The 13,845-nt window shown below is 55.4% G+C and overlaps 1 protein-coding gene across 28 annotated transcripts in view; it reads right to left on the bottom strand.

Moving 5' to 3' along the window:
* The window catches only part of B3GNTL1 (UDP-GlcNAc:betaGal beta-1,3-N-acetylglucosaminyltransferase like 1), a 68,333-nt gene that overhangs the window by 30,564 nt on the left and 23,924 nt on the right, over positions 1–13,845 (bottom strand). For 13 of the 28 annotated variants that reach the window (XR_014820490.1, XR_002336895.2, XR_014820475.1 and 10 more), the window contains exons 5-6: positions 3,879–3,944; positions 1,067–1,162 (exon numbers count right to left, since the gene is read on the bottom strand). The exons of 3 other annotated variants lie outside the window; for them this stretch is intronic. Coding sequence is in view for 9 of the 25 variants with exons in the window: in XM_003131147.6 (XP_003131195.4) it covers positions 1,067–1,162; positions 3,879–3,944 (162 nt within the window). In the remaining 16 variants the exon portion in view is untranslated. Of the gene's footprint in view, positions 1–1,066; positions 1,163–2,955; positions 3,945–13,845 lie in introns of all 28 variants that reach the window. 12 more of the 28 variants (XR_014820483.1, XR_014820488.1, XR_014820485.1 and 9 more) reach the window with 2 other exon arrangements.

Genomic DNA, 13,845 nt, shown 5'->3' with positions numbered 1-13,845 from the left:
TCGAGGCACCTTCACAACCTGGAGAGGACTCGGTCCCGCTCAGACGCCTGAGCTGCCGTGGACTCAAAGCGACACCACCTCACCCCTAGCGAGAAGGAGCCCTCCCCGCAGTTCTGGAACAACCAGGAGTTCAGGGTGGCCGTCACTGAACCGGAGCCGCCGCCTGCACTGTGACCCTGTGCACAAGAGCTGCCCTCGTACGCCTGCCAACATCGCCCCTGCCAGCTCCCACCACCACCACCACCACGGATGCTGCCCGTGCCAGGCTCCCACAACGCAAGGTGCCTGCAAAGCCACGCGGCCACACATGCCGGTCCCGCTCCTGCCCTCGCAGTTGCAGGAGCAGCTGGAAAACTACAGAGCCTCCTGCTGCCCTTTGCCACCCTGCCTATCAGCGCCCGTCCTGGCCCACCACCCTGCCCCCGGGCTGTTTCGGTCTCCGATTTGGGGTGATGTGCTGCGGACCTCAGGTGGCTGCTGACATGTCTCCACACGTCCTCAAAGCAGGATAAGCAGAGGGCGCACAGTCACTGCTCTAACACCTCAGCGACACGTGGCTGCTTCTCAGGACCCACTCTGTGTCCCACAGATTTCAGGGCCCCCACAGCTGAGACAAGAGCCTCCTCCCGGCTTCCTCCCAAGGTCCCCCTCCACGGCGGTTCTAGTCTGATTGCAGCCGTGGCCTCTTCCAGCTCCATGACGCCTGACCACCCACTGACCAGCTCCACCAAAGAGTGCACCCCAGCTCTCCTCCCCAGGCCCACAAGACCCAGGCCTTCCTGGACACCGCCCAGCAGCTTGGCCCTCCCAGGCCCCTGCGTCTGGCTCCGTCCACCGGGGCCTGAGCGGCTGGGCTGCAGATGCGCTGGCCCCTGGTCTCAGGCCAGACCCTCCCCACGCCCCCTGGCTCAGGCTCCTCCCCAGGCCAGGCTCCTCTGAAATATTGTCCCCCGTCTCCAGGGAGCACCTACCAGGAGTGCCTGGCACCCAGGAGGCAGGCAGAGGCCTGTGCTGAGAGGAGGAAGGCTCGCCCCCTGGTGGCACGAGGCCCTGGTGGACGACGTACCTGGGTGAGCAGCTGGCCGGGCTCCAGCTGGTTGAGCCACCGTGTGTACCGCTGGGTGGAGTTGGGGGGCTCCCTCTGCACCTGGCAGCCGATGATCTGTGAGACAACGACAAGCAGGGCTTAGGAGGAAGCTGCACCTGGCAGCCGATGATCTGTGAGACAACGACAAGCAGGGCTTGGGGGAAGCCGCCGCCGCCACGGGAGCAGCCTGTCTCCGTCCAGCCTCTGAGTAAACCTGTCACACGCGAAGAGCTCACTGTCCCCGGGGCCGCCTCCCTCTACCCAGGCTCACAGCAGCCCCAGGACGACGCCACCAGACAGGCAACCCCGTCCCAGAGGCATCTGTCAGCTGCACCACGTCCTTCCCCCAGTGTCCTGCCCCCTGGCTCTGGACACGGGTCTCCACACACCCGGCTTCCGCGCACTGACCCCCAGCAGCCTTGCCCCACCCATCCACGGCGTCTCAACACTGGGAAGCCTCTGCGTCCTCTGCTGGGGGTGCTCAGAGGCCAGGGGCCTGGCCCTGAGGCCCGCACACCCTCAGGTCCCGATGCTCTCGGCCCTGAAGCTGGGACCCCAGCAGGCTCAGGCCTTCGAGGAGGCAGAGAACAGCTGGTCCCCGTGGGCAGCACCCCTCACAACAGCAGGAGGGGCCTCTTCTCCTCCCGGTGGCTGGCAGAGAGCAACTGGGGTGTCTGCAGGTGGCAGAGCCTGCCCCCTGGTGAAGGCACCCCCATGAGGCTTGCAGGGCTGGCTTGCCTCGGTGGTGACACTAGCACTGGCCCCCCTGGCTGTGCTTTCCCCGACTCGCCGACCGCTGAGGGCCACGGTAAGGACGGCCTCCCTACTGAGGAATGATCAAAAGTCACCCCCGGTACCCGAGTTTCTTAAACGTTGCCCCAATAGTCACGGTGGTTAATTTACATTAATTCACTTACGCTATGGGGAAGTTTGGGGGTTCTGCTTGCTTGAATTTTTTGTTCGTTTAAAAAAAAAAAAAAGGCAAGGCACTCCTGTTGTGACGCAGCAGAAACAAATGCGACGAGTATCCATGAGGACGCAGGTTTGATCCCTGGCCTCGCTCGGTGGGTTGGGGATCCAGCATTGCTGTGGCTGTGGTGCAGGCCGGCAGCTGCAGCTCCGAGTGGACCCCTAGCCTGGGAACCTCCATATGCTGCAAGCACGGCTCTAAAAAGTTAAAAAAAAAAAAAAAAAAAAAAAGGCAGACTCACATGCAGCGAGACAAGAGAGAGATTCCATGTGGCCTTGGGCTCAGGGACGTGGGGCACGTCCACGGAGCCTTTGCAGCCGCCGCTGCCCTCCAGCCGGCCACCAAAACCCTGGGTCTTCCCAAGGCCAGGACTCTGTCTCTCCGAGGACACCACGAAGCACCAGCACACCGTGTGCGGCCGGGGAAAATGACCACACCCAGGGGCCCTGGGCGCACAGGCGAGGGCTCCTTGATAAAGGGGGAGCTGGGTGCTTCTGAACTGCCCTCACGCCCAGCCTTCCAGAAGCTTCCAGCCTGGGGGGGGGGGCCTCTCGAAACAGCTGACGGACGGGCTGTTTTTAGCTTCTTCCAGGCTTAAATCAAGGACTGTTTACCTTAACAGTGTTTCAACGTAAGCAGTGTAAGCACAACTACTATTCAGGGAGTAAGAAGCCTCAACATCAAACTTTAGGCTGGGAAACATCACCAACTCCATGAAAAGACAAGAGAAGCCCCGGGGGCAGAGTGCGTGGGCAGACCAGGCACAGCCAGGTCCCAAGGGGCAGGCAGGTGTGCCAGGGTGGCACCGGGGACAGAGCGCGAGGGGCCAGACGCAGAGCCCTGAGGTCGGACTGAGAGGTGACACGCAGGGGACGGACGCCTCCTGGTGAACACGCACCTTTGCGCTCCTTGGGAGCCCGGGCCTCCAGAGGTGTGCTGGAGCCTCCGTCCGAAGTCCCTCAGTGCCCGTTTCCAGGGTCTGTTCTCTGAGCCCAAGCCCTGGGCCGGGAACCGGCTCCTTCCTTCGTGAGGGCCCAGCGGCCACACACTGGGCCCCAATCACAGCGCCCGGGAGCCCATGAGACGCGCAGGGTCTGGAGACGTGTGTGCACATGGACGGCCCGGCACCACCAGCAAAGGGAATGAGACCGTCTGTGGCCGGGCAAGCAGACACCACGCGTCCCCCCCCCCACCTTCTAAAACCAGGGGGCACCATAGTCGTTCAGAGATGTTTTTCTAAGACTTTGGCACAGGTGTCTGAGCAGCGGGCCCTGTGGGCAGACCCCAGCTCTGGGAATCGGCCGTCTGGGCCACTCGAACCCTGGGTGACCCCTGGGCTCAAGACCTGCACCCCCCCAGGTCTCGGGTGGGAGATGCTCCCCAACAGGGAGCTCCCCCGGGGGAGGTGAGCGCCCAGGAGGCTGGGTCCCCAGAGCCCCAGAGCCCCACGGGCCAGCGAGGAAGCCCTTCCAAGGATGCGAATGCAGCCTGAGGCCATCCAGATAAGAGGATTTTTACATGACAGACCTCCAGCTCGCAGCCGGTTTTCACGGTTTTCATGCACAAGGCACACAGCTTCCTAAACGCTAATAAAACCAAACGAAACCAAACCAAGACTCCGAACCCCCCTGAAAGTCGCAAGTGCTACTCGAAGCAAGAAGCACTTTTCCTTCGAAGGAAAACACCGTGAGAGTGGCCACACCGCGTGTCCACTGGGGCGCCTGGCCACGAACCAGCCCCTGCAAGGAAGCCCCCAGCCCTAAAGCACTGACGGCAGGTTTTCCGAGAGGAGGAGCGACCAGCAGAAACGTCCGCACTCACACTAGTCGGGTGCTGAGCAGCCGCCGCGTGTTGCAGCCTCACTCTCTGGGGCATCATCACGTCATCCTGCAGAAGAGAAGACACAGTCAATGCGCAGGAAGCAGCTCTAACGAACAAGCAGGAAGACCCACGGCCCGACGGCAGCCGGCAAGAGACCAGAACGGGCGACGCAGGGGCCGCCGGCGCCCGGAACCTGGCAGTCGGCCGGGACCCTGGCCACCCCGGCCGCCGTGCGGCGCCATCGGGCCTGCCACTTCCAGCAAGAAGGCACACGTGGCCGATAAGGTCAAGGACAGGGAGACGGCAGGTCCCAGACCCTGTGGCCTCACCACACGGGGGCGCGGTCTCACGCCTACGCACCAGGAGGGCCGTAAGGCCGTGCTGTTCCAATCGGGAGCAGCCCGACGCTGGGGGCGCCAGCACAGGAGAACAACCATGTGCACCACTGCAGGCAGAGAGCACGGCGTCAGGTCAACTGACAGCTACACGCGATGTAAATGAATCCCAGACATGATGCCCAGGGAGAGGCAGGACAAGAGGACGCGCAGGTAGCATTCCACTCATTTAAAGTTCAACAGCAAGCAAACCAGCTTGGTTATGTAAGAAATGCACACGTACTGCAAACTGCCACAAAGAAAAGCAAGAAAATTGTAATCCCAAAGTCAGAGCCGCGGCGGCTTTACGAGGCGGCGGCCGGGTTGTGCCCTGAAGGAATCAGCAATGCGGTCACTCTGACCGTGTGGCAATTACACACACGCGTGCCTCCTGTCATCTTTAGAGCATACGTGGCTGGTTTCTGTTTTATTTATTTACTTTTTCCCCGTGCCAGGGACTGAGCCTGCGTCACAGCAGTGGCCCGAGCTGCTGCAGTGACAACACCGTGTCCCTAACCCCCTGCACCACAGGGGACCCCTTCATGTGTGTTTTGTGCATATGACTAAAGGTATGTTCCATCTCACAATTTTAAAAGTCCTCTACGTTGATAAACAATAAAAAAGACCGCCGTGTTTTACTTGAAGGTAAAAACGTGTTCAACAGAAGAACAATGATGTTCTTAAGAGGAAATTTATCTTCAAACTGAGCAATAAGGTAAATTATCACACCTGTACTTGAGTTCCCGTCCTGGCTCAGCAGCAACGAACCCAGCTAGTACCTATGACGATGTGGGTTTGTTCGATCCCTAGCCTCACTCAGCGGGTTAAGGATCTGGTGTTGCTGTGAGCGGCAGCACCACCTGCAGACACGGCTGGGATCCCACGTTGCTGAGGCTGTGGTGCAGGCAGGCAGCCGTGGCTCCGATTCGGCCCCTAGCCGGGAACTTCCATGTACCGCGGGTGCGGCCCAAAAAGTAAACAAACAAACAGAAAAACAACTGTATTTCTATCTCTTATTTCTGCAAAATGGCCTCATGAGCCTTGAGCTAATCAAATGAGCTGTGAATAAGAGAGAAGCCTGTGGCTACTGAGAAGGGGTGCTGAGCAGGAGCGGAGGGGAGGGAGTGAGAGGTGCCATCACCTGCTGACTTCTATCCATGGACCCCCCCCCCACAACATCCACCTGCTGACTTCTATCCGTGGACACCCCCCCACAACATCTATCTGCTAACTTCATCCGTGGACCCCCCCACAACATCCACCTGCTGACTTCTATCCATGGACACCCCCCCACAACATCTATCTGCTAACTTCATCCGTGGACCCCCCCACAACATCCACCTGCTGACTTCTATCCATGGACCCCCCCACATCATCCACCTGCCGACTTCTATCTATGGACCCCCCACAACATCCACCTGCTGACTTCTATCCGTGGACCCCCCCACAACATCCACCTGCCGACTTCTATCCATGGACCCCCCCACATCATCCACCTGCCGACTTCTATCTATGGACCCCCCCACAACATCCACCTGCTGACTTCTATCCATGGACCCCCCCACAACATCCACCTGCCGACTTCTATCCATGGACCCCCCACATCATCCACCTGCCGACTTCTATCTATGGACCCCCCCCCCACATCATCCACCTGCTGACTTCTATCCGTGGACCCCCCCCCCACATCATCCACCTGCTGACTTCTATCCATGGACCCCCCCCACATCATCCACCTGCTGACTTCTATCTATGGACCCCCCCCACAACATCCACCTGTTGACTTCTATCTATGGACCCACCCCACATCATCCACCTGCTGACTTCTATCCGTGGACCCCCCCCACAACATCCACCTGCTGACTTCTATCTATGGACCCCCCCCACATCATCCACCTGCTGACTTCTATCTATGGACCCCCCCCCACATCATCCACCTGCTGACTTCTATCCGTGGACCCCCCCCCACATCATCCACCTGCTGACTTCTATCCATGGACCCCCCCCCACAACATCCACCTGCTGACTTCTATCCATGGACCCCCCCACATCATCCACCTGCTGACTTCTATCCGTGGACCCCCCCCCCACATCATCCACCTGCTGACTTCTATCTATGGACCCCCCCCACAACATCCACCTGCTGACTTCTATCCATGGACCCCCCCCCCACAACATCCACCTGCTGACTTCTATCTATGGACCCCCCCCCCACAACATCCACCTGCTGACTTTCTATGGACTCCCCCACAACATCCACCTGCTGACTTCTATCCATGGACCCCCCCACAACATCCACCTGCTGACTTTCTATGGACTCCCCCACAACATCCACCTGCTGACTTCTATCTATGGACCCCCCCCCCACAACATCCACCTGCTGACTTCTATCTATGGACCCCCCCCCACAACATCCACCTGCTGACTTCTATCTATGGACCCCCCCCACAACATCCACCTGCTGACTTCTATCTATGGACCCCCCCCCACAACATCCACCTGCTGACTTCTATCTATGGACCCCCCCCCCACATCATCCACCTGCCGACTTCTATCCATGGACCCCCCCCACAACATCCACCTGCTGACTTTCTATGGACCCCCCCCCACAACATCCACCTGCTGACTTCTATCTATGGACCCCCCCACAACATCCACCTGCTGACTTCTATCTATGGACCCCCCCCCCACATCATCCACCTGCCGACTTCTATCCATGGACCCCCCCCACAACATCCACCTGCTGACTTCTATCTATGGACCCCCCCCACAACATCCACCTGCTGACTTCTATCTATGGACCCCCCCACAACATCCACCTGCTGACTTTCTATGGACCCCCCCACAACATCCACCTGCTGACTTCTATCCGTGGACCCCCCCACATCATCCACCTGCTGACTTCTACCCATGGACCCCCCACATCATCCACCTGCTGACTTCTATCCGTGGACCCCCCCACAACATCCACCTGCTGACTTCTATCTATGGACCCCCCCCCCCACATCATCCACCTGCCGACTTCTATCCATGGACCCCCCCCACAACATCCACCTGCTGACTTTCTATGGACCCCCCCCCACAACATCCACCTGCTGACTTCTATCTATGGACCCCCCCACAACATCCACCTGCTGACTTCTATCTATGGACCCCCCCCCCACATCATCCACCTGCCGACTTCTATCCATGGACCCCCCCCACAACATCCACCTGCTGACTTCTATCTATGGACCCCCCCCACAACATCCACCTGCTGACTTCTATCTATGGACCCCCCCACAACATCCACCTGCTGACTTTCTATGGACCCCCCCACAACATCCACCTGCTGACTTCTATCCGTGGACCCCCCCACATCATCCACCTGCTGACTTCTACCCATGGACCCCCCACATCATCCACCTGCTGACTTCTATCCGTGGACCCCCCCACAACATCCACCTGCTGACTTCTATCCGTGGACCCCCCCCACAACATCCACCTGCTGACTTCTATCTATGGACCCCCCCACAACATCCACCTGCTCACTTTCTATGGACCCCCCCCACAACATCCACCTGCTGACTTCTATCTATGGACCCCCCCCTCCACAACATCCACCTGCTGACTTCTATCTATGGAACCCCCCCACATCATCCACCTGCCGACTTCTATCTATGGACCCCCCCACACATCATCCACCTGCTGACTTTCTATGGACCCCCCAACCTATGACCACAGGCTGAATGCCAAACCACTTTAAGGATTAGAAAACATTAAAAATCTAGAAGTTCATAAACGCAACAAAATTGTGAGAAATTCAAACGGAGACTGTTTGGGAATCTACCACCAATGTATTGATGTAACCAATGTATCTCTAAATGGCCAGTGGGTCTAGAAGAGACCACAAGGGTAATTAGAAAATACTTTGAGCTGACTGAAAATGAAAACACGCTACAGTACAAAAGAACTACAGCAATTCTCAGAGAAAGTTCTGTATCTCTTAGTGCTCATGTTAGCAAGACCGATGTTAACAGACCACCAAAAAAAAGAGCAAACTCAACCAAGGGTAAGCAGAAGGAAGGTAAAGACTGGAGCAGAAATAAAGTAGAAAAATGCAAAACAGTAGAGAAATCAATTACAACAAAGATCGATTCTTTCGAAACATTAGAAATTTCATCAACTTTCAGGTACCCTGGAGATGAGCAAACCTTCTACAAAGGGCCAGATAACAAACATTTCCGCTTTTACAGCAGCATATGGTTTCCGTCAATGTTCTTTGTTTCTTGTTTTTGCTGCACTTTAACAAAACCAAAACCAAAACCAAAACCAAACCAAAACAAAACAAAACAAAACAAAAACACTTGTAGCTTAGACACCATACAAAGACAGGCTTTAGTGGGTCTGGGCTGTGAGCTGTCATCGGCACATTTCTGGGCAGAGGAGGATGAAAAAGGAACAAAAAGACAGCGGCCCTGGCCTCATACAAGTTAAAAGGCCCGGGAGGGAGCAGTATAAGGGGCTGGGTACTGCCAACCGATGCCACACGTGGGATTAAAGACAGTGATCCCAGCACGTGCAGAAAAGGCGTTTCACAAAATCTCACACTTATTCGTGGTCAAAACTCTTCACAAAGTAGGAAGGGAACTTGATAAAAGCCCCTGCACAGCCCTTGCGGCTCTATCTTCACGGTGCACGGGGCGCGTTCCCTCAGCCTGGGGACAAAACGTAGCTGCTCCTATGACCTCCAGGGAGCACAGCCAGGCAGGTTCCGGTCGCTGCAGACAGGCAAGCGAAGGCAATAAAGAGCCATCCAGACTGGAAAGGAAGGTGTAAGACGCCTCAATTTGCAGATGGCATGATTCTATATTTAGAAAATCCCAAGGAATCCACAAAAAAGCAACTGGAATTATCAAACAGGTTCAGCACGATCACAGCATTTTGTCAGTTCCTCGAAATGCTGAGCATAGAGTTACCTGTGACCCAGCAGATCCACTCGCAGGTGTGGACACAGATAGCTGGGAACACTCAGAGCGGCTGACTCAGAGTGGTTCGGAGTGGGAGTTCCGAAAGTGGAGACAAGGCAATGCCCCCCAGCCAGTACGAGGACAGGGATGGCCGTTACACAACAGCAAAGGGGAACGAAGCAGGGACAGAGCCACGGCGTGACTAGCTCGGACCCGGCGGTCAGGGACCACGCGGTGCGGATCCCTCTTGCGGGAAACGCCCAGGGCAGGCGAGTCCACACACACCGCAAGGAGGCTGGTGGTCGCTGAGGCGGGGAGCTGGGCGGGAAGCAGTGAGCACACGGGCACCGGCTTCACTCCGTGGTGACGACTGTTCTCAAACTAGATGGCGCTGGTGGCACAACATTGTGAATATACTGGGGACCCCTGGATTTTACACTTTGCGTGGGTGGATTTTGTGTGAATGACGTTTCAAGAGAGCTGATAAAAACAGTTTTGGAAGAGGATAGAAAGCCCAGAATTCAACCCACGCACCTACGGCCAACTCATCTACAACAAAGGAGGCAAGAATATACGACGGAGAAGAGACAGCCTGTTCAATCAGTGGTGCTGGGAAAACTGGACGGCCACGTGGAAAAGAATGAAATTAGAACACTCCCTAACAGCATACACAAAAATGAACTCCAAATGGATGAAAGACCTAGATATAAGACCAGACACTATCAAACTCCTAGAGGAAAACATGGGCCAAACACTCTCTGACATAAACGAAAGCAACATCTTCTCAGATCCACCTCTTAGAGTGATGAAAGTAAAAACAAACATAAACAAATAGGACTTAATTAAACTTAAAAGTTTCTGCACAGCAAAGGAAACCCTAAACAACACAAAAAGACAACCCACAGAATGGAAGACAATTTTTGCAAGTGAATCGACTGACAAGGGATTCATCTCCAAAACTTATAAACACCTCCTGCAGCTCCATGCCAAGAAAACAAACAACCCCATCAAAAATGGGCAGAAGACCTAAACAGACAGTTCTCCAAAGACGACATACGGTCGGCCGAGAAACACATGAAAGGATGCTCAGCGTCACTCGTCATTAGAGAGACGCACAGCAGAGCCGCGACGAGGCACCAGCTCACACCCGCCAGAATGGCCTTCATCCAAACGTCTGCCAACAGTAAGTGCTGGAGAGGCTGTGGCGAAAAAGGAGCCCTGTGACACTGTCGGTGGGATTGTGAACGGGTGCAACCACTGTGGAAAGCAGTAAGGAGAGTCCTCAGAAAACTAAACACAGAACTGCCATGTGACCCAGCAATCCCACTCCCGGGCACCTACCCAGAGGAAACCACGACTCGCAAGGACACGTGTGCCCCGATGTTCACTGCAGCACTGTTCACAACAGCCAAGACATGGAAACCACCTCAGTGTCCACTGACAGAGGCGTGGATCCAGAAGAGGTGGTCCATATACACAAGGGAATATGACTCAGCCATTAAAAAGAACGAGACACCGGCATTTTTAGCAACATGGATGGACCTAGAAACTATCATGCTACGTGAAGTCAGACATACAATGAGACGCCGACATCCAGTGCTTTCACTTACACGTGGAATCTGAAAAAAGGACAGACTGAACTTCTTTGCAGAACAGATGCTGACTCACAGACATTGAAAAATGTATGGTCTCCAAAGGAGACAGTTTGGGGGGTGGGGGGGTGCGCTGGGGTGTGGGATGGAAATCCTATAAAACTGGATTGTGATGATCACTGTACAACTACGAATGTAATAAATTCATTGAGCAATAAAAATATATAAATAAATAAAGGAAAGGGGAAAAAATGGTTTTTAAAAAGTCAAACACCAGAGTACCTGTCGTGGCGCAGTGGAAATGAATCCAACTAGGACCCATGAGATTGCAGGTTCGATCCCTGGCCTCGCTCAGTGGGTTAAGGATCCGGTGTTGCCTTGAGCTGAGGTGTAGGTCACAGATGTGGCTGGGATCTGGCATGGCTGTGGCTGTGGTGTAGGCTGGCAGCTATAGTCTGATTCAACCCCTAGCCTGGGAACCTCCATATGCCATGGATGTGGCCCTAAAAAGCAAAAACAAAAACAGAAACAAACAAACGAACAAGCCAAATACCAAGGAATTATTTCAACAAAAGATTGTAAGCCCTCTGGTATGAAAACTACTCATGGCTATTGAGATAAACTAAAGAAAGCCTCAATAAATGAACAAACCTATATCCACTGTTGGAAAGACTCAACATTGCAGTGAAGTGCGTTGGCCCACTTGACCTACAGATTCAATATAATTCCAATCAAAATCCTCATAGGGGATTTTGTGCAATTTAACAACATGACTCTCACATTTAAATAAAATGCAAACGGATTTTTTTAAAATAGCCAAATAGATGAACAAGAGAACTGCTAGCATCTCATCGCCTGTGTTCTGCACAGCGGCACCGGGGTACCCGCAGACGAGGCCAGACCACCAACCCAATGGAACAGAACAGAACACAGAGGCCGGAAGCGGGCCCCACGCGTGTCCGCGCTGGGTAAGGAGGGCTGCGAGCTCTGCGGGGGGGACGCGGACCACGCACCAGCACCTGCAGGGCGTGCGAAGCGGCCGCGTCCACCACAGCTGGGCAGGGCCCCGGGACACGCGGCTCACCCCACATCCGCACCTGCAGGGGCTCCAAGAGACCGCGGGGGACCTGCCCTCCGACACCCCGAGGTCCAAACTGGGCACGGTTAAGCAAACGACCCCTGCGCAGCAGGGAAAGGGGCAAACGTCTGCTCTGCGCAATGAGGGGCTGACTTCCAGCAGGGAAGGTGCGGCGTGCGCCGGCGCCGACGACACGACGAACCCCCGAAGGACGCGGTAAGGAACAGGGCTGTTGGGGCTCCTGCTCCCTGTGGCGAGGGACGGAGGCTGCCCCGAGAGGAGGGCCGCCCGCCGCGCCCCGTCTGCCCCACTCGGTTGCGACCGGGCCCGCGTTCCCTATACGCGATAAACCGAAAGAGAAACAAGCAGAAACAATTCCAGGTGGGGTCTACATCCAAACAGAAAAGGTAAGAAAACTAAGAGCGTCTGGAACACAAAAGAGTAACTTCAGGGCCTTCAAGTAGGAGAGGACGTGTCACTTTCCATCGTCGAGGAAACTTGCTCAACGGCCCTGCCTTGAAGCTGAGAATCCATCCAGCAAGACGCAGCTTCTAGAGAATATGGAAAGGCAGCCGCACCGGGGAGGAGCCAGCCAGAGATTCCACGGGATTCCACGTGCGACGGGTTCCGACGGGCAGGACCAGGCGGCGGGAGGAGGACGAGGAAGGTCGGAGGGAGGGTTAGAGGGGTCACCGAGGGGGTGTTTTCTTTCTTCCCGTTTTTATTTAATGATTTTTATTTCTTCCATCATAGCGGGTTTACGGTGTTCTGTCAGCTGAGGTGGGTGTTTTCTATGGTGGTTACAGAAACATGTGCTTGATGTTCATTTACTGAGCTGTACATGGACATCTGTGTTTCATGCTCTTCTCTCTTTTTTCCTTGTCTTCTGTCTTTTTAGAGCTGCCGCCGCGGCATATGGAGGTTCCCAGGCTAGGGGTCTAATCGGAGCTGTTGCTGCCAACCTACACCAGAGCCACAGCAACACCGGATCCTTAACCCACTGAGCGAGGCCAGGGATCGAACCCGCAACCTCATGGGTCCTCGTCAGATTCGTTTCCACTGCGCCACCACGGGAACGCCTATGCTCTTCTCTTTATGTGGTTTTTTTTTTTCATGATGTAAATGATGAAACAGACATCTGAACATGAAAGGACTGTGGGCAGAACTGCTTCTACTCCACGCTGCACGGGCTCCTCATCAGCGCACAGGCCAGGAACAGGGAGGAAGGGCACAGCTGGGAGAGGGAGAGACGGGGCCTTACGGGACTGGGACCACCTCGCGGTGGAACAGCAGAGACAAGACTAAACTGAGCCGGCAGGAGCTACAAGGTGCTTCCGTGTATTTGCAGCAGGAAAACTGTCAAGTGGGGAGACGGCTGAGGTGTCGGTTCAATAGCACCAAAGCCTATTAAATGCTCGGGTGAGCTTTGCTGAACTCACGGAAGGCCTGAATAGTGAAAACTACAAGCGTGGCGCAGAGAAACCTGAGGAAGCCCAAGTACATCAAGAGAGACGCCGCTTCTGCCTCAGAGGTCCATATCGGGACGCACACACGGGCCCGAAAATGCAATGGAAATCCAGCACGGACTTGCCGGATATCGTGGGGAGATGCAGGACCTCAGACAGAGGCCACCCTGGGCCCATGCAGCCTGGCACTGGCTGCAGAAGAACCACTTCCGAGCTTGCTGCAGTCAAGTCCGCTGGGGAGATCTGGAGTCTATGCCTGCAGCGAGCCCCAAATCAGCGTTTCCGGCAGGCTCTCTCCCCGCCCAGCAGGTTTCAGAACCAGTGCTGGGCAGAAGCAGCTGAACAAATATCCTTTCACCCCCTTTGCTAAGCCTTACAATGAAAACACACTGTATAAATAAAAAATGTTTCGAAAATGCACTACTGTCTGAGGCATCGTCTCTTTTAAAACACTAAGTTTAGGAGTTCCCGTTGTGGCTCAGCGGGCTAAGAATCCAACACAGTCACC

This window comes from Sus scrofa, chromosome 12, assembly GCF_054392235.1.
Source record: "Sus scrofa isolate SSC_HxYL_T2T_F1_AM1 chromosome 12, Sscrofa_HxYL_maternal_Yorkshire_Landrace_v2.0, whole genome shotgun sequence".
Classification (NCBI taxonomy): Eukaryota; Metazoa; Chordata; class Mammalia; order Artiodactyla; family Suidae; genus Sus; species Sus scrofa.
Note: the sequence above shows the minus strand (reverse complement) of the source record. Positions and strands in the feature narration are given on the sequence as shown.